General features: G+C 46.1%; 5 protein-coding genes across 5 annotated transcripts; all 5 read left to right on the top strand.

Annotated features, from left to right (window-relative positions):
• Positions 1-3,869: 3,869 nt before the first annotated feature.
• Positions 3,870-4,946, top strand: EYB26_003633 (uncharacterized protein; the record flags this gene model as incomplete). The annotated part of the gene is made up of 4 exons (XM_054262927.1): positions 3,870-3,935; positions 3,983-4,257; positions 4,335-4,641; positions 4,887-4,946. 4 exons carry the CDS (start codon positions 3,870-3,872, stop codon positions 4,944-4,946), a joined length of 708 nt encoding a protein of 235 aa, XP_054118902.1.
• Positions 4,947-5,839: 893 nt separating this feature from the next.
• Positions 5,840-6,865, top strand: EYB26_003632 (uncharacterized protein; the record flags this gene model as incomplete). The annotated part of the gene is made up of 4 exons (XM_054262926.1): positions 5,840-6,253; positions 6,304-6,406; positions 6,456-6,643; positions 6,695-6,865. 4 exons carry the CDS (start codon positions 5,840-5,842, stop codon positions 6,863-6,865), a joined length of 876 nt encoding a protein of 291 aa, XP_054118901.1.
• A 1,644-nt stretch (positions 6,866-8,509) lies between these two features.
• Positions 8,510-13,347, top strand: EYB26_003631 (uncharacterized protein; the record flags this gene model as incomplete). Its single annotated transcript, XM_054262925.1, has 3 exons — positions 8,510-9,479; positions 9,534-11,071; positions 11,119-13,347. 3 exons carry the CDS (start codon positions 8,510-8,512, stop codon positions 13,345-13,347), a joined length of 4,737 nt encoding a protein of 1,578 aa, XP_054118900.1.
• Positions 13,348-14,352: 1,005 nt separating this feature from the next.
• EYB26_003630 (uncharacterized protein) lies at positions 14,353-14,856 on the top strand (the record flags this gene model as incomplete). The annotated part of the gene is made up of 1 exon (XM_054262924.1): positions 14,353-14,856. The coding sequence occupies one exon, from the start codon at positions 14,353-14,355 to the stop codon at positions 14,854-14,856; it is 504 nt and encodes a 167-aa protein (XP_054118899.1).
• Positions 14,857-16,203: 1,347 nt separating this feature from the next.
• EYB26_003629 (uncharacterized protein) lies at positions 16,204-18,432 on the top strand (the record flags this gene model as incomplete). Its single annotated transcript, XM_054262923.1, has 3 exons — positions 16,204-17,586; positions 17,633-18,160; positions 18,211-18,432. 3 exons carry the CDS (start codon positions 16,204-16,206, stop codon positions 18,430-18,432), a joined length of 2,133 nt encoding a protein of 710 aa, XP_054118898.1.
• Between the last annotated feature and the right edge of the window lie 169 nt (positions 18,433-18,601).

Here is an 18,601-nt window from a genome sequence, read left to right as displayed (position 1 = left end):
AGGGGTCTGATTGGCCGTTGTCCGGGCCACCTCCGCGCTTAGATGGTCACGTTCTTTTTTTTTGGGAAGGGGAAGGGTGGGAATAAGATCAAATAAATAGACGATGGAAAATGAGAAAACAGAATGGGTTATGCAAATGATCTGAGGTCGTGAAGCAGGTTAAAAGATGGAGCAAGTGCCAACACTCATCAGTCAGCTTGATACCACAGATTCAATCCTTACCTCGACTGTTAATATATTTGAAGGATTCTCTAGCGACATTCTACCACCGGAAGGCGACTTCAATTCTAGAAAGGCTGTGTTCGATTATGTTAATTCCTGGGCGAAGCCTCGAGGCTATGCTTTTACAACCGGCAAGTCCTCGAAGACATCTAATGGCCGAGTGAAGGTTTTCTTCGCATGCGACAGAAACAAGCCTCCTCCTAGTCCATCATCCAGCCGAAAGCGTAGAACATCGAGCCAGCGCACAAACTGTTTATTCTCAGTGGTGGCTAAGGAGTCCTTAGATGGGACCACTTGGGCATTAAGACATCGACCTGACCCCAAATTCTGTGAACATAATCACCCGCCATCCACCGAACCTTCAGTACACCGAGCACACCGTAGGCTCCCAGATGAAGAAGCGAATGTGATTGCAGACCTGACAACGGCAGGCGTTCCTCCACGAGAAATCCGGACTTACATCCGTCAGACTTCCAACGCTCTCACAACCCAGCAAGACGTGTATAACCTTGCGGCATCGACACGACGAAAGCTCGCCCAGGGACAAAGCAGCATCCAAGCCCTGGTGAATCAACTCAATGACGAAGGTTTTTGGAGCCGTGTTCAACTGGATGCTGCCAACCGGCTGACTGCGATCTTCTTTGCGCATCCAGACTCGGTGACATATCTACAGCAAAATCCGGATATCCTGATACTAGATTGCACTTATAAAACAAACAAATATGGACTCCCACTCCTTGATATGATCGGAGGAGATTGCTGTCAGCGATCTTTCTGCATTGCTTTTGCCTTTCTCTCCAGTGAAGCAGAAGAGGAATACATGTGGGCATTGACTCAGCTCAAATCACTCTATCAGGGTGCACTCCCGTCTGTCATCCTAACTGACCGCTGCGTGGCGGCAATGAATGCTGTCGACAAGTCGTTTTCAATGTCGAGAAGTTTGCTTTGTCTCTGGCATGCCAATAAAGCGGTGGTACGCCACTGCCAGCCATCTTTTGGAGTGAAAAGAGGACAAGTAATGCAGGCAAAGGAAAATTTGTGGAAAGAGTTCTACGCAGAATGGCACGCGATTGTTGCTTCTAATACAGAGCTGGTATATGAGCAACGTGTCGTTGATTTTCAGCTTAAATATGCACAGCATCAAAACTGCCTTGAGCCACTTCGGTATATCAAAGACGAGTGGTTAGATGTATATAAAGAAAAGATCGTGAAGGCCTGGGTGGATCGGCATCTTCACTTTGGCAATGTTGCTACTTCCAGGTAACTTTTTAGTTCACACTAGTAGTGCTGACACTAATACGATAGTTTATAGGGTTGAGGGGATCCATGCATTAATCAAATCTCATATCAAGAAGTCCACGATCGATCTCTTTGAAGCGTGGAGGCTGATAAAACAAGCTGTTGTGAACCAAGTCAGCGAGTTAAAGCATATTCGAGCCTATCAGTGTTCCAGAATGCCACTTGATCTATCAAGCAAGGTCTTCGAGGCAGTACGTGGCTTGGTATCATATCAAGCTCTACGGAAAGTTAACGAGCAGTTAGAATTGCTCTCTAAGCCATCTTTAGCTCCATGCCGTGGGCTATTTACCTCATCTCTTGGAATTCCCTGTGCACATACATTGAAGAGACTCTTAGAAACACAAGAGGCTCTGGTTCTCAATCACTTTCACCCTCATTGGCATCTAAAGAGATCCCAACAACCGTCTCCAGCAGCTATATTACAACCCCTTCGGTCAGCAGAACATATTGGGGGGCCATCGGGCAAAGTAGCTTCCAGCACAAGACGTGAGCCCTCTGGATTTGAACTCGTTGAGGGTAGAAAAAGGGCCCCTATGACGTGCAGCAGATGCCATGAAATTGGGCATAGCAGGAAATCGCTGCGCTGTCCCTTAAAACACTCAGATCTGGTCGGACCAAGCTCTTCTGTAACTCCACAATCACCACCTGGTTTCAGTAGCATTATGCCGATTCCTTCGACCCAAATTTGCCAATCTAGTCGGTCATCCGGACAAGCCGCTACACAGAATGAGAGCCAGTTCGAAATCCCAACGGTCATGCCGTCTGATACAGCAGTTTCCCGGCTTCCACAATTGCCACAAGAATCCGCGGTTGACGCCGAGGGGAGTCTTGATGCACTTCAGTCATTGAATCATGCGGATAACCCCCCCAGATCCAGTCTCCCAAAAGATTCACAAGGAGGACTTCTACGGCTGGCACATGATTTGGAGCAAGAACCTGTAGTGAGAGATTATGAAGCATTGGAGGACAAGATGGAGGCGTACTACAGTGACTATTTATCCAAGCACGGTCATTTACCTGTGGGTGATGCAGACCGATATGATAAATATAATCTGCGCAGCCGTAGATATAGATCCTAACTATTCAATCAATAGTTCTTTCATGTTCGAGACAGGTAACAGAATATTGTAAATCTGATAAAGGTGCAAGACTTCGGATGTCCTCATATGCTTAACCAGATTGGGCACCCCGGGTGTCCAAAATTGTGTGGGCACCCGGGTGCCCATGTATTGGCCGCCGTTCAGAACATCAAGCTTAGTCATCCTCCTGTGGAGAGTTAAACAGGACCCACCCTAGATCAGAGAGACCGGATACAATTTCTGCCAATCAAATAAATCCTTTCATTGATGAGCCTTGAACAGAGAGCTGAGTCATCCGCTTGTAAATAATTTGACAGGGTCCACTTTTGAGGGCTCGATAGCGTCCTACGAGACGTCAGGGTCTCCTAGAGCCTCCGTGGTGTCATGTCTTCGATTTGATTCCTACTCATGTTCGTTTAGAGAAACATAAGCACCAATCAATGGTTCAATTCGTTCAAGTAATTTTGTGCCAAGAACCAGATTGCTGAGTCGTTTACCTGTTCGGGAAACATGCAGCTTTAGTCATCCGCCTGTAGTTAACTGAGGTAGCTCGTCAATTAGACAAGACTACCCTACGATCGGAGAGACTCCGGATACAGTTTCTGTCAATCAAATCAATACTTTTGAACGTGGAGATGAGTCATCCGCTTGTTTCCAAACGACTAATGAGGTAATTGGCTTGAGCTCCGGAATGGCTTCCTGTCTTGATGAATCTCCCGAGGTATGGAGACTAGACTCTGATATACTACTTGTTAGAAACTTGGTCGTTCTATCAAATGAGATCTCGCTGTCATTTCGCCTGTCCCTAGAAACATGAAGCTTAGTCATCCACCTGTAGAAACTAGAAGAGTGTTTGGGACTCTGGCTGCAGGATCGTCTTGAACTGTTTATCCTGGCGAATATCTCACAGCTGCTTCTTTCTGTTCATGCTGATTTTATCTCATGCTGAGCCTGTTGGTTGTGGGCTTTATGCGGCCTTAACTTGATTCGCTGCATGGGAGATGCCCTCTATGACAATGCCCAGTGGCGAGAGAGTGGTTTCCTCCCGCGAACCCATGAAGTTTACGGAGTACTCATCTGTCTGTGGAGGCCCACAGCCCCACAGCCCCCTACCCTAGACCTATTAGAAAATTCTGTGCCTGAATCTGCACGCACCTGTTTTCATCTGCGATCGGCGTACTCTCTAGCGATGTTCTATTCGAGATTACAGATACATGCTTCATGAGATATCTGGATTGTTTCGATCGGCCACATCATTAGGCGTGAACAATGGTGACCACACAACGAAAGTTATTGGACCTTCCAGCTGAAGTGTTGCAGCTAGTATTTGAAAGCGTATAAGGCCTCTCTTCACACAGACATACTCCATACTGATGGTTTAGGAGCTAACGAAATCCGACTTATGGGCACTCTATCACACTTCCCAAACTCTGCGAGTTCACGCAGTTCGACTACTTTTCCGGGAGACATTCATCAAGTTCCAGAAGAACGTCCCCATATCCTTGAACTTCAGGAGACTGCCCGTGAGGACAATAATTGATGCATTGTTGAGGGAGTTATCGCATATACGAGACCTGTATCTATCCACATCTTCATGCACGAGTCCCACGAGTTTTCTTGACTTGTTGGGACGAATCCCAAACTTGAAGTGTTGCGTGTATGGTGACTCCCATCCCATTTCCTAATGACTGCTATGGGATTTACATGGCTCGTGTTGATGCTGATTCTCTAAAGAATTGATACGCCCCGTGATTACAGAATCTCGGAGCCTAACACGTGTTCCGCGCTGGATTTATCCTCCTACCTCTGGCCCTCTTGCTCCTTTCAATCGTTGGAACGCCTTATCATAGAGGTGACTTTCACGTGGACGATCCCAAGCTTGCCCGCTCTTCGTGACTTGTCAATTGACTTCGAGAAGAACATCGGTGGCTCTTCTATTCTGATAGACCTCACGAAGCTACCGCGGCTATCATCTTTCGAATTGGAAGAGTACGCAGGGGAGGGCCTAACGCTTTTGGGGTCGTCTTCGACAGTGAAGAAGGTTTGTTTCACGATTTCCAATATCGAATTGAGCTTCCTACGAAACCTGGGACAGAACATCGAAGAAGTCGACCTGTTCTCTTGTGCCATTCACCCGGAGGGACATCACTCCAGAGTCCAGCTTCCACATCTAAGGTCTCTGAGTCTGAACAATGATTCAATCACTTTCCTTCCTTTTTTGTTTCCAATCAACATTTCCTGCTTGGAAAAAGTATCCATCACAACTGACTTTAATTGTGGGTACAGCAAATTACTGGCGCTTTTGAATTTGGAAGAGGGTACCACCACGGAGCTGTCCAAGCATGATGATTCTCTCGTTCCTTTCGCAAGCCGGATCTCACACTTAGTTGAGACTCTTGAGTGGCCGGTGGACTACAAAATTTGGAGTGATTGGATTTAGTGGCAACCCGATGGATCTGGTTTAATGTGCTTCTCAGATGTGTCACGTTCTGTCTGAGCTAGTTATTTGCCCTTACCATATTTGCAGCCGCTTGAGGGACATTAGATACCAACGGCCGTCAGTATTGATCACAAAATTATCTCCTAGACAAGCTGTGTGTTTACGTCGCCCTTGAAGTGTGTTTCTTGGTTCACTTCAAGTGTAGCTGAAGTTCTGCTATTAGATACAGTTAATTTATTCATGGCCAATCTTGTGCAGTATTTGCGTCGAAGTTTGAACAGGCAGCCGAGCCATCCGCCAGTTTTAAATTGATGCAACTAGTTAGTATTCGATTAGAGAGGACCCACCTCACAACAGAGAGAGCCTCGGGTACAGTCTCTGCCAATCAAATCGGTAGTTACTTTTGAACATATAGCTGTCATCCGCTTGTTTCCAAACGACTAAGTTAGTTAACATAACTTACTCCGTAATGGGGTAATTGCTCGAGCTCCGTAGGAATGGCCCCAAATGCTCAGCTTAGTCATGATCTTGCGACCTTAACAACCACAAGGTTGGCTGTCAAAACCGTTTCATGACGTTGTTTCGGGCAGATCTAATCCAGCTATCAAACAATCTACCCACTCATAGTGTTTGCAAAACAACGTGACAACAGAAACGGCAATCGTATTGTATGAGTCACGTCCATGTTAAGTGATCTTCAAGGATGGCCGCTGCTCCTGAAATATATAAATCGTGCATCTCCCCTCGATAATGCTCAATCAGCCATACCCTCTGCCGGCTAAACTAATCTCAACTTGAAATGAGTACGGCCAATGATTCATCGATTTCCCTTCAGGATGGCGAATGCAAGGAAAGCACGGAAAAACGGTTGACTGGCCAACGTCTCTCCTTCTCTTGGGAAAGGTTTCCATTCTCTCGAACGGATACCATCTTCGTCGAGTTCCCAGACATGTACGGAGACGGTTACTCTGGAATGAGGATAGGCGATATCTCTTCTCAGCCAACGTTGGTCAAACAAATGAACGTTTGTGACTCCTTCCGGACAAATGACCTCGTACAGCGAACTAGTCACCCAAATTTGGTGAACCTCACGGGCATGTCAAGGACTCGGAACGAGGTTTTTTTCAGTTATGAGAGAACAGGGCCCTCCTTGACAAAGTTGCACGCATTCATCAAGGGAGATGCGGTGGCAGTGGCCACTATTTGCATAAAGGTCAGAAGCACATAAGCACTTCGTCTGTGAGACGACTGACCAGGATATAGATTTTACACGGCTTGATTTATATCAATGAATCCCTCAACATTTCTCACGGCAACTTAAATTGTGACACAGTGTATGTCAGTGAAGGTGGTGAAGTTCAAATTGGTAAGTCACTACCAAGAAATTCACAATCACCCTACTAATGCCTCGGCAGGAGATATTGGCAGAAGCATGTTACTGGGTGAGAGGGATAATTTTGCTCGTGACATAGAAGCTGTTTATAGTATTGCAGCTACCCTTCTGGATTTTCCTAGCAACGTGAAGCTTGTCCACATGTCAGGTCTAGCGGCTGATCAATTCATGAAAATGCCACTTAGAATATCTCCCAAGGAGCTTCTCAAGGTACGAAACCTTTCCGGAAGTCATGCTCTATATGGCCTAACAGCTAGATAGCACCCATTTTTGCGACTTGGCCAAGAGTCATGGTATCTGTCTCACCTTGGTTTATTACACTCTTATTATCTCCAGACCCAGTCACACATTGAATCTACAGAAGGGGAAGAAACGGGAAACGATGAAAATACAAGCGAATCCGAAAACTATTCGAAGATGCTAGCTAGCTAATTTCGGAAAATAGTTGATCTCAAGTACCAAAATGATACTGTAACGCTGGATCGTCATAGGCAAATAATGTCATCTAATCATGAACGATGTACGTCGACCAATTATACCGGGAATTACCACACCTTGAACAGTATTGCACTTTTCCTCCGATAGATTCTAGAAGCCACTTAGTACTGCAACTAGGGCAACGGTATTTGTTGCTTTGGGATTTGAGCATTTCTTTGAGCTAGGTTAAGAGCAAGATCAGTTGCCAATCAGGTTGTACTTTCAAGTGCGCGCCGGAATCCATCTTCTTCCTGTAGCTGATTAATATGCTCCGTCAATATAACCACAAAGGGGTCTCGGAGACATCGATCTATCTTGAACATGCCTTCATGTACCTCTGCAATGGCAACTGGGAAATCATCCATCTGCCAGCATGCCTCCACAAACATCTCAAACTTCTCTTTGCCACATCTTTCAATTGAGGGAAATCATATTTGTCCGCCATATGGTAGACTTTGACATTGAATAACATAGGCGATACCCGATTGCTATCATTCCTGCTGATATAATAGTCAAATCCGTACATCTGATGAATCATCGCTTCTCTAGTGGAAGAATCAACGTCACGAATCCAACTTACCCTGTACATGTTGGACTTCAGCCGTCATGAATTGAGTGTAACCTTACTCAAATCTCCTCTGCATACAGTCGCACCAGAAATCTCCCTCCCAAAGGTGCACATATAGATCGAATTTCAAACCCTAATGAGGCCCACCATGATTAATCGGATATGGATAGTATGTATGGGGTAAAACAACGATCTCTATCACACCCATTGGTTCTATAAATACAGAAAATATCTGGAAGATTCGATACAAAATGAAAGCATAATAAACAAGGTGGTACGTGCGGTTATTGCATTCTGCCCCTAACTTGTCCTTCTGCATCTCGTAGTTTATTGACAGTAACAGATGTGACAACGGTCAAGCTCAATGCATTGATCTAACTAAGATATCGTACATGAGGCACCAAACACGAGAATAGTAAGCATGGGGAAAGGAAGGGAAAGGAAGAATGTGCTCTAAGCCCAGTCCTTTATATAAATACTCCGTGACGGTGCCTAATCGGGTAAGGGCGGTCCCCCTGGGAACCCGTAGTCAACTTCCTCACCGCCCGGCAGTACTCTGATTGCTTCAATGATCGCTTCATTGAAGGCCGGCTGTCACAACAGACGCTATTCATAGTCAAGTAGGATACCAAAGACACGGAGATACTTGTACCGGTAAAGAAACGCCAATTTTGCCTGTCACTATGGTGCCATGTCAAGCATGGGCCCAAACCAAAAATGACTAGAATAAGCTGTGAACAACCAGTAACTAACTACGGAGTAGATAAGTTCTGGATGCGAGGTTTGACTAATTTTAGCTCCCGGCGCTAGGTTTTCCAACCACTTCGCACTTCGTCTTCCCTTTGCTGAATTGGATCACAGGTAAGTATATGATTGGCTCCTAGAATTGTCAGCCTCGCTACAGATGTTGGCTGGTCCCCCTCCTTTTCAGCCTGATCGAGCTTGTTGGATGGACTTCAGGACACTCCGCTATCAGGTCTGTCAATTTCCGAAGAAACCAGACGTTGCTTTTATTTTTCTTACGCTAAGCGATGATGGCTCCTCTCATGCACAACGACTACACGATTGCGTGGATCTGTGCCTTGCCATTAGAGAGGGCGGCGGCAGAGGTGATGCTAGATGAGACCCACCAGGCCCTGCCGAAACCAAGTACAGATCCAAACGCCTACATACTGGGGAAATTACATGGCCATCACATTGTGATTGCTTGTTTGCCCACAGGCATATACGGAACCATCTCTGCTGCGATGATCGCCTCTCATTTGGTGTCAACTTTTCCACAGGTTCAGTATGCACTGATGGTGGGAATTGGAGGTGGTTCCCCAAACAGCCGCAATGATATTCGATTAGGTGATGTGGTGGTCAGTAAGCCAGTCGGAAAATACAGTGGGGTCATTCAATATGATTACGGCAAAAGGGTTCAAGGCGGGAGATTCGAACAAACCGGCATGCTGAACTTCCCGCCGCAGGTTCTTTTAACCCATATGGCCCATCTTCAAGCGAACCAGATGACTAGAAGCGCGGATGCCATTTCAACTATTGTGTCGAATGTATTGAAGCAGAATCCGGACATGAAAAAGGAATTCACACCCCCAAGTCAGCACACAGACTATCTCTTTCGATCATCTTATCACCACATCAAGGAAGAAGACAATTGCACTAAGTGTGATAAACAGCAGTTAGTTAATCGGCAGCTGCGTGATAACAGGACACCTCATGTCCACTATGGGTTAATCGCATCTGGAAACCACGTCATGAAAGACTCGGAAACACGGGACCGCCTAGCGCAACAACTAGGAGTTATCTGTTTTGAAATGGAAGCGGCAGGCGTCATGAACCAGCTCCCCACGCTAGTGATTCGCGGGATCTGTGACTACTCTGATTCCCATAAACAGAAGGAGTGGCAGGGATACGCGGCCCTTACCGCTGCTGCCTATGCCAATGTCCTTCTGTCATCAGTCCCTGCTCGCCTTCCCACCAGTTCCGACGCACATGGTATTGGTACGATACTTTTCCCTCACCTAACCAACAAGATATAGCTAACACAAGAAACAGCCCCTCAGAATGATCAATCATGCCTTCAAGCTCTACAAGCCGTTAACCCATTCGTTGTTAAAAATCGGTTAAAAGAAAACAAGGACAAATTGCTCGTCGACGCCATCGAATGGATCTTTCATGATCCCCACTATTGCCGTTGGCAGGATGAAGATAATGTTCGCCTCCTTTGGATCCGGGGAGGCGCGGGCAAGGGGAAAACCATGATGTCGATCGGTCTTGTTGAAAAACTCTCCCAAGATGATTCTTCGGTCGTCACGTATTTTTTCTGCCAAAATGCTAATTACGAGCTCAACACGATCGAAGCCATCATCAAAGGATTAATTTGGCAGCTCATTCAGCAGCGACCAGAGCTTATCGGGCCTCTTCTACACCACTGGGATGCAGAGCACTCACGCTGGAAAGAAAAAATGACTTGGCGAGCATTGTGGGACATATTCTCCGAAACGCTTCACCAATATCAGCGCCCGCAAGTCTACGTGATCGTGGATGCTCTAGATGAATGTCAAAATTCGGGAATGACTGAATTTTTGAAACTTATTGTCAGAACGGGATTGGATCACCACCATGTTAAATGGCTGTTGACCAGCCGGCCATTAGATAGTGCTGATCGGGAGCTGCTCACGACCGCTGAACAAGTTGGGATTAGTTTGGAGCTTAAGTCGGATCATCTTGAGGCAGCGATTGAAATATACGTTGGCCGTAAAGTTAATGAGCTTTATCCTAGTCGCTACTACGGATTGCAAATGCCCCAGCGAATAAAATCAGAGCTTCTGTACCGAGCGGAGGGGACATTCCTGTGGGTGAGTCTGGTCTGTAAGAGACTCGAAAATAGTTCGATTGGAGAGCGTGTTCCCCCGGCCGAGGCATTATTGATGATTCAAGATCTACCACCTGGCTTACATCGTTTCTATGAACAGATGTTTAGTCAGATCATCGAGGGTCATTCCGCTATAGTTAAGAGCTGCCTACGACTCCTGAGGGTGATGATGCTGGTTTATCGACCCCTCGAAATAGCTGAACTAGTCAGCGTGACCGGCATGTCGGAGACTGAGGTCTCAAGTCAAAAGATTGTGGATCGATGTGCGTCGTTCATCAAAATGCGAGGAGGTGTTATTGAATTCGTGCATCAATCATCCCGAGACTTCTTAGCTCAGCCATCTCTACTCAGCTCTATTGATCAATGCGGACATGGAGAGGTCGCATTAAATTGCCTATCCTTTATGTCAACAGAGCTCAAGGTTAACCAATTTGATTTGCTGTTACCGAATTCGACCAGGAAAATGGCTGTGGAGGAAGGAGGATGTTCTAAAGCAAAGAAAGACGTGCTTAATAGCATGAACTACGCTGCTACATTTTGGACAGAGCACCTTGAAGCTGTAAAGGACACTACAATTGCACGAAGTGCTCTCGATGCTGGAGGGAAAGTCATATCCTTTCTGTCTTTCAGCTTCATAGAGTGGCTGGAGTGTCTGAGCCTGTTAGGCCAGCTACCACGTGCTATTAAAGCTCTAAAGACTTTGGAATCCATTGTTCGAGTAAGCTCTGATCCTCATGTTAAACATTTTAAAGCTAACAATCGTAGAAAGATTCTCTATTATATATGATTGTTTTTGATGCTAAGCGTTTCCTATCACGTCATTACCATACAATATCCACTTGGCCTATTCAATTGTACAGCTCTGGGATTGTTTTTAGCCCTCAAATAAGTCTTGCCAGGGCAAAGCATAACGTCAAGAAGGTTCCCAAGTGGCTGAAAAGAATCCCGTATGCGGAAAAGACATGGGAAGCTCTCATACAAACCCTGGATGGCCATTCAGGCTCGGTTCATGCGGTAGCGTTCTCCCCGGACGGCAAGCAGATCGCCTCGGCAACTGGTGACGGAACTGTCCAGCTGTGGGATCCAAGTACGGGTGATCATCTGAAGACGCTAAAAGGCCATTCAGTCTGGGTCGAGGGAGTAGCGTTCTCTCCAGACAGCAAGCAGATTGCCTCAGCATCTGCTGATAGAACCATCAGGCTATGGGATTCAAGCACAGGTGATCATCTGAGGACGCTTAACGGCCATTTATACTGGGTTTATGCGGTAGCATTCTCTCCAGATAGCAAGCAGATCGCTTCAGCATCTGGTGACAGAACTGTCCAGCTATGGGATTCAAGCACAGGTGATCATCTGAAGACGCTAGAAGGCCATTCAAGCTCAATTCGTGCAGTAGCATTCTCCCCAGACAGTAAGCTGATCGCTTCAGCATCTGCTGATAGAACCATCCGGCTATGGAATTCAAGCACAGGTGATCATCTGAGGACGCTTAACGGCCATTTAGACTGGGTTTATGCGGTAGCATTCTCTCCAGATAGCAAGCAGATCGCTTCAGCATCTGGTGACAGAACTGTCCAGCTGTGGGATTCAAGCACAGGTGATCATCTGAAGACGCTAGAAGGCCATTCAGGCTCAATTCGTGCAGTAGCATTCTCCCCAGATAGTAAGCTGATCGCTTCAGCATCTGATGATAAAACTATCCGACTGTGGGATCCAAGCACAGGTGATCATCCAAGGATGCTGGGTGGCCACTCAGGCTCGGTTCGTGCATTCTTTCCCGACGGCGGGCAGATCACTTCAACATCGGATGACGGAACCGTCTGCCAATGGGCGTCTAGTGACAAAGCCGTCCATCTATGGTATCCAAACACAGGTGTTCATCCGAGGACGCTGGACGGCCATTCAGGCCCAGTTCTTGCGGTTGCATTCTCCCCGGACAGTAAACTGATTGCTTCAGCATCTAGTGATGGAACCGTCCGGCTGTGGGATCCAAGCTCAGGTGGTCATTCGAGGACGCTAGACAGCCATTCAGGCTGGGTTCATACAGTTACATTCTCTCCAGACGGCAAGCAGATCGCTTCAGCATCTGAGGACGGAACTATCCGGCTGTGGGATCCAAGTACTGGTGATCATCTGAAGACGCTGGACGATCATTCAGGCTTAGTTCATGCGGTAGTATTCTCCCCAGATGGCAAACAGATTGCTTCAGCATCTGCTGATAAAACTATTCGGTTATGGCATCCAAGCACAGGTGTTCATCTGAGAACTCTGGACGGCCATTCAGGCTCGGTTCTTGCGGTTGCATTCTCTCCGAACAGTAAACTGATTGCTTCAGCATCTGAGGACGGAACTGTCCGGCTGTGGGACCTAAGCACAGGTGATCATCTGAAGACACTAGACGGCCATTTAGGCTCAGTTAGTGCGGTTGCATTCTCCCCAGACAGTAAACTGATTGCTTCAGCATCTGAGGACGGAACTGTCCGGCTGTGGGATCCAAGTACTGGTGATCACCTGAAGACGCTGGACGGTCATTCAGGCTTGGTTCATGCATCTGTTGATGCAGTAGTGTTCTCTCCAGACGGCAAGCAGATTGCTTCAGCATCTAGTGACAGAACTATCAGGCTGTGGGACGTTAGAGCTTCACTGCAATCAGTAAGATTGCTAGGAACCTCCTTGGCTGCCCTCCGCAAGTTTCGTAAATGGGACCTCCGAATCAGAATGGCAGCACCAACTAAGAGATTAAAATTCTCTCCTAATGGCCAGTTTCTCCTTACAGACCTTGGTCTCATTAAAATTGGTAATAGTGACACTAACTGTGGTCTCTATCTCGAAAACGGCTGGATATTGTATAGATCAACACAGGTATGTAGAATCGTACCAGGCTTATTACCATCTTGCTATGATGCGCAAGGCGATTATATTACAATTGGCTGTAAGAATGGCCGCGTGCTGTGTCTTGAGTTTGATTGTAAGATACTGGATCAAACTATGTGAGCTTTATTACAATATATCGGACGTCTATTATATTTCTCGGCCTTCATGCTGCTTTTAGCGCGGACAAAACAGCCAAACGAAGGACTTTGAATTCTCGACCTTTTGTAGTGATCGTGAGATAAGAGAATTCACCAGAGACGAGGTACCTGTCAATGGTATTTCTGGCCTTTGTATACTTTCTAATAGATTCAGTTCTTTACGCTAGCGTCCAAGTCGGTTTCAAGCTGCCAATCCTCGACTTTAATCACGTCGAGGAGCTTGCTATCAGATATTGTGCTTTTTTAAAATGGTCTGCTGGCTATAAAATTTCGGTGAAAGCAAGAGGCAAAATAAGAACAACCAACATAGTACACAGCAAACTTTCTGGACTCGTCATGCATGAACCACTAACATCCATCCTCTGCTCTTTTTTACGCCGCGTGAGCTGACAAGACTGCGTGATGATCAAGGTCTGACGACCCAGTATCTGTGTAACCAGGAACTAGCGGTGTGATCAGAAGAGGTTGTTCCACTAATACATGCACCCTATAAGTCCCCGGTAGCGCAGAAATGCGTTGCAATTATTCGTGCTCCTGTCATGGTTGGTTGACAGGTAATATTTATCACCTACCCGCATTTGACAGCTCATCCCCTTTTGACAGCTTGAATTTGGAACCTATACGCCATACCTATGCCACGTCACGTGTACATTGTGCTGGCTACCGACAGAATATTCCTTGAGACGAGAACATTTTCTAAGATAACTGTCCGTTTGCTCCACCATCAATTCATACTATTATGATAACATTTGAAGCCATGACGGATGTATCTATAAGAACCTTTAAAGATTTTGCAAAAAGGTACGTATAATGTTTTTTATAAGAAATAAAATACCTAATCATTTCAAGATCTAGTATTCTTCCGTTATATCACGGACCCAGCATCAAAATTCGAATCAAATCGAGTGACCATGAATATACGGTCTCAAAGAATCTCCTCTGCAGAGAACCTACATATTTCTCTGCAATGTTTGAAAATGGATTCAAAGAAGGTCAGCAGCTCCAAGCGGCTCTAGAAGACATGGAAGGGATTGTATCAGTGCAGAGTCTAGAGGCTTTCTTACAATGGCTCTACCTTCGCGAAGTCAGTTTCGATTTAGATGAGCCAGAAAGTCAAATTTCAGCCGCTATCGAGCTTGCTCGGTTTGCAGACATGTGCAAGATAACCAGAATCGAGTCTTATATCGCTGAGTATTTCAAGCGAATTTTGGTCAAAAACCCCGAACCTGAACCCGTCGAGTTTGGTATTGATATCAACACCTATTTTCTGACGAGCCAGCATATTGTTTCGACGACTTTCTTACCTCGAGGGCACACGGTCCGTCGAATTCTCGCTGCAGCAATGGTGGAGCAGTCTCTTCTCTGTGAAGATGACTTAATATCGCAGCAGATTTACAAGTATCCTACCTTTGGAGTTGATCTTCTCGAAGAAGTGAGAAAGACCCTTAAGGGAATGACTATCGGCCAATAAGTTGCCACTTATAAGGATCCTCTCGACGGCACTGAAAAAAAGCTCTCTCGTTTCCTTGAATTCCATTATCCCTCAATCTGAATAATTCTCTAAGTAATGACACTTGCACTCTGTATTTGATCCCAAAGTGGTGCAACTATTGTATCAATGAAGAGTTTTTGACTCAAGCAGGAGCCATGTTGTTGGATACGATAGAGTAAGGGTGGGAGAGAAGTCATGACTGTGATTGTATGCTGCTGAGTCTACCTTTTCAAGTTGTTTTGACAAGTCAATTTTAATCAACTAACTTTGAATACGTAGTATACGTCATGGTAGTGTTTCTCCAGTGGAAACACGAAGTTTACTCATCTTCCTGTGGAGCACCACGGGTCCCACTCTTGTTTAATTACAGTACCACGAAATAAGTTTCCGCACCCCTGTGCGGTATTATCGGTAAGGGGGTGCGGACACTTATTTCATCCCACTGTAGGTTATGCCTGATTTACGGTGATTGAAAGACTAACGAGACGCTGCCAACATAAATAATGTTATTTGAGATGAAATCAAGTGTTTCATTCTAGGCTTGAGCTCCCAGCCTACACCGAGTTTTCAAGTTGGATTATCACATTCATCTGACTAGATCAAAGACTCATGTTCTACCTCGACATTTCACCTATACATTCCATCTCCCTTCACATGAGATTCGATTCGATCATGAGCTTGCCGTGTAGCCCAAGTTAGTTCATTTCGTCGAATTGGCTTCTGACCCCATCCCAGCCATGACTTGAGACCTCTAAGGAATCACGACCCTCCCGAATTTTCGAAAAGCTGCTTTGCAGAAACATAAGAAGGATAATATTTGACGATCCGCTTAAAACAGCGAGTATGAGACATTTGAAAACACCCGATCGGAAGAATGTGCGCATCCGGTACATTGAGAGTCCAAATAATGATCGCCAATATTCCTGGTGCGGTTGATCTCATATTCTTGTCTGCTTTCGGTGAAATGCAAGGGATTGACTCTTTTCGGTAAGGGAGTGCAAGGAAAACTCAGGCCGCCAGTGGCTAGAGCATTCATCCCTTGCAGGACTTCTCATCGTCGCTCAGCTTATAAATACGCACTGTTAGTCAAGATTGCATTGCAACCGGATTCATGAGAATAGCAGCAGGGCGGCATGGTCACGAATTCCATTCCGGCGAACGCGATCTATCTGGTTGAGTCTTTCGGTTTCGGAAGCCTGAAGCTGAACGCGTCGCCAACGCGCCCTGGATTGAGAATATAAAGAGGTCAGGTTCCCTCCTTATCGCTGACCAGTCTTGCATAGCCTACGAACCTGAATCAATCCTCTATCGTAATAGCAAACAGAAATGGAGTCTACGACGGAAGTAGACTGGACAATTCTTGACTGGGAGCGTATTGGAGATGAACTTCATCTGCAGACAAACAGAACGTCTGAAAGACTCAACCAGATAGACCGCGTTCGCGCAAATGGGATTGGTGACCATGTCGCTCTTCCACAGCTCGTGGTATGCGGCGATCAATCAGCCGGGAAGAGCTCGGTGTTGGAAGGTATCACTGGGATCCCATTCCCTCGACAAGACGGTCTTTGTACGAGATTCGCAACTGAGATCATTCTCCGCCACGATTCAAAGGAGCAGCGCGCCGTGGCCACGATTATACCTCATGCTTCTCGTACCATCGAGGATAAAACTCGACTCAGCGCATTTCGCCATCAGATACGAGAGTTCACAGAGCTACCTAGTATCATTGAGGTGGCGGCAACTTTGATGGGCGTTCGAGGGCACAGTGCAGACACCGATGCTCCAGCTTTCTCCGCCGATGTTCTACGGTTAGAACTTGTAGGCAGAACAGGTCTACATTTGACAGTCGTCGACTTACCGGGATTGATTTCAGTGTCCGACGTCGAAGACGATGTCCAAATTGTTGCGAATCTAGTAGATTCGTACCTCGAGAACTCGCGAACCATTATCTTAGCCGTGGTTCCTGCAAGTAGCGATATCGATACTCAAGGGATCATACAGCGTGCTCGTCACTTTGACAAGGAAGGCCACCGAACAGTTGGAATCATTACCAAACCCGACCTTATCAACATAGGTACAGAATCTCGTGTTGCGCGGTTGGCGAACAACTCAGATACAACAAGACTAAATTTGGGCTTTTTCCTGATCAAAAACCCATCGCCTGCAGAGTTAGAAAACGGTTCTTCCTTGGCGGATCGTCGAAGATCAGAGTTAGTCTTTTTCGAGACCGGTCCTTGGAAGAGGCAAAAGCTCAATCGATCCCGCATTGGTATAGACAATCTGAGGAATTTCTTGCAAGATCTCTTGGACAGCCATATCGAACGAGAATTACCTACAGTGCGAGAAGACGTACGACGTCTGCTCAATGAGGTCAATGATAATCTTAGTGACCTTGGTACAGAGCGCTCGTCACCAAGTCAGATTAGGGTATACCTAACGCGAATCAGCAGCGATTTTCACAGTCTAGTGAAATCGGGTGTTGAAGGAACCTATGCTGGTCGGGACGAAGAGTTCTTTCGTGTGTCCGGCGACGATATATCCGTTCGACTCCGCGCAGCCATTCACATGAAGAACGAGGAGTTTGCCACGTACATGAGACGGAATAGCGAGAAACGAAAAGTGGTGGACGAGGAAGAAATGGAATCGACGAACGGTGAAGAGGGTCAGATACTCCTGACCGCTGACGATATGATGTCGTGGATTCGCCAAGTAGGTAGTACCATCCTGGATATCTGGATATTGCTAATACATTTAGATATATCACGAAACCAGAGGGCGAGAATTGCCTGGCCATCACAATTACTCCTTGCTAACTGAGTTGTTTCATGCTCAATCAGAGAGATGGGGCAGTATCAGTCGGCAACATTTATGTGCTGTAGTGTCTCTGGTGTCTCGCTTCATCCACGCCGGATTGGCATTCATTGTCAAAGATCCTGACGTCCGAAAAAACATAACAGAAAGCATTAAGAATATGCTTTATCAACATGCCCAGAAAGCCTATGAAGAGCTGGAACAGTTGCTTCAAGATGAAGCCCGCCATCCGATTACGTATAACCACTATTATACAGACAACATTCAGAAGGCACGACTTGACCGCTCTAAGCAAGATTTGAAGGATTCAATGGATTCAGCGATTCACGAGGACTGGAATGACAAATTCCACGTGAGTAACTCGCAAGTTGAGATCAAGAAGCTCTTGAACTCTCTTCAAAATCGTGTTATTGTCGATATGACCGAAAGAGCTTGTGCAGATGCACGTACCGATCTGGCTGCTTACTACAAGGTAAGATCATGGTATTCAACCCAACCATCACATACTAATTTGTGGTATAGGTTGCCATGAAAACATTTGTCGACAATGTTTGTCGACAAGTTATTGAACGACATATACTCGCTAAGCTTCCAAATGTATTTGATCCGATCACCGTCAGTGCCTACACTGACGATGACTTGGTTCGATTGGCCGCCGAATCACATCAGACCCGCATCCGTAGAAACGAGGCCCTCCAGCTTCGAGAAGCTCTCGAGCGAAGTCTCCGAGATCTTGGGGCTTGATTATAGCGTTGTTGTGCTCCGTTACTGGTTTTTGTCCCCCGTTGGTTTTCCAGTATCTTCATGCAAATGCAGGAGCCCATGTATTTTATGATTCAGCTGAAAGTTCTTATCAAATAGCAACGTCTCAATTTCCTTAACGTCGTTGTAAGGATTCTGGCTCATCTTATCA

This window comes from Talaromyces marneffei, chromosome 2 (assembly GCF_009556855.1).
Source record: "Talaromyces marneffei chromosome 2, complete sequence".
In the NCBI taxonomy this organism is placed as follows: Eukaryota; Fungi; Ascomycota; class Eurotiomycetes; order Eurotiales; family Trichocomaceae; genus Talaromyces; species Talaromyces marneffei.
This window is presented reverse-complemented; position numbering and strand designations above follow the sequence as displayed.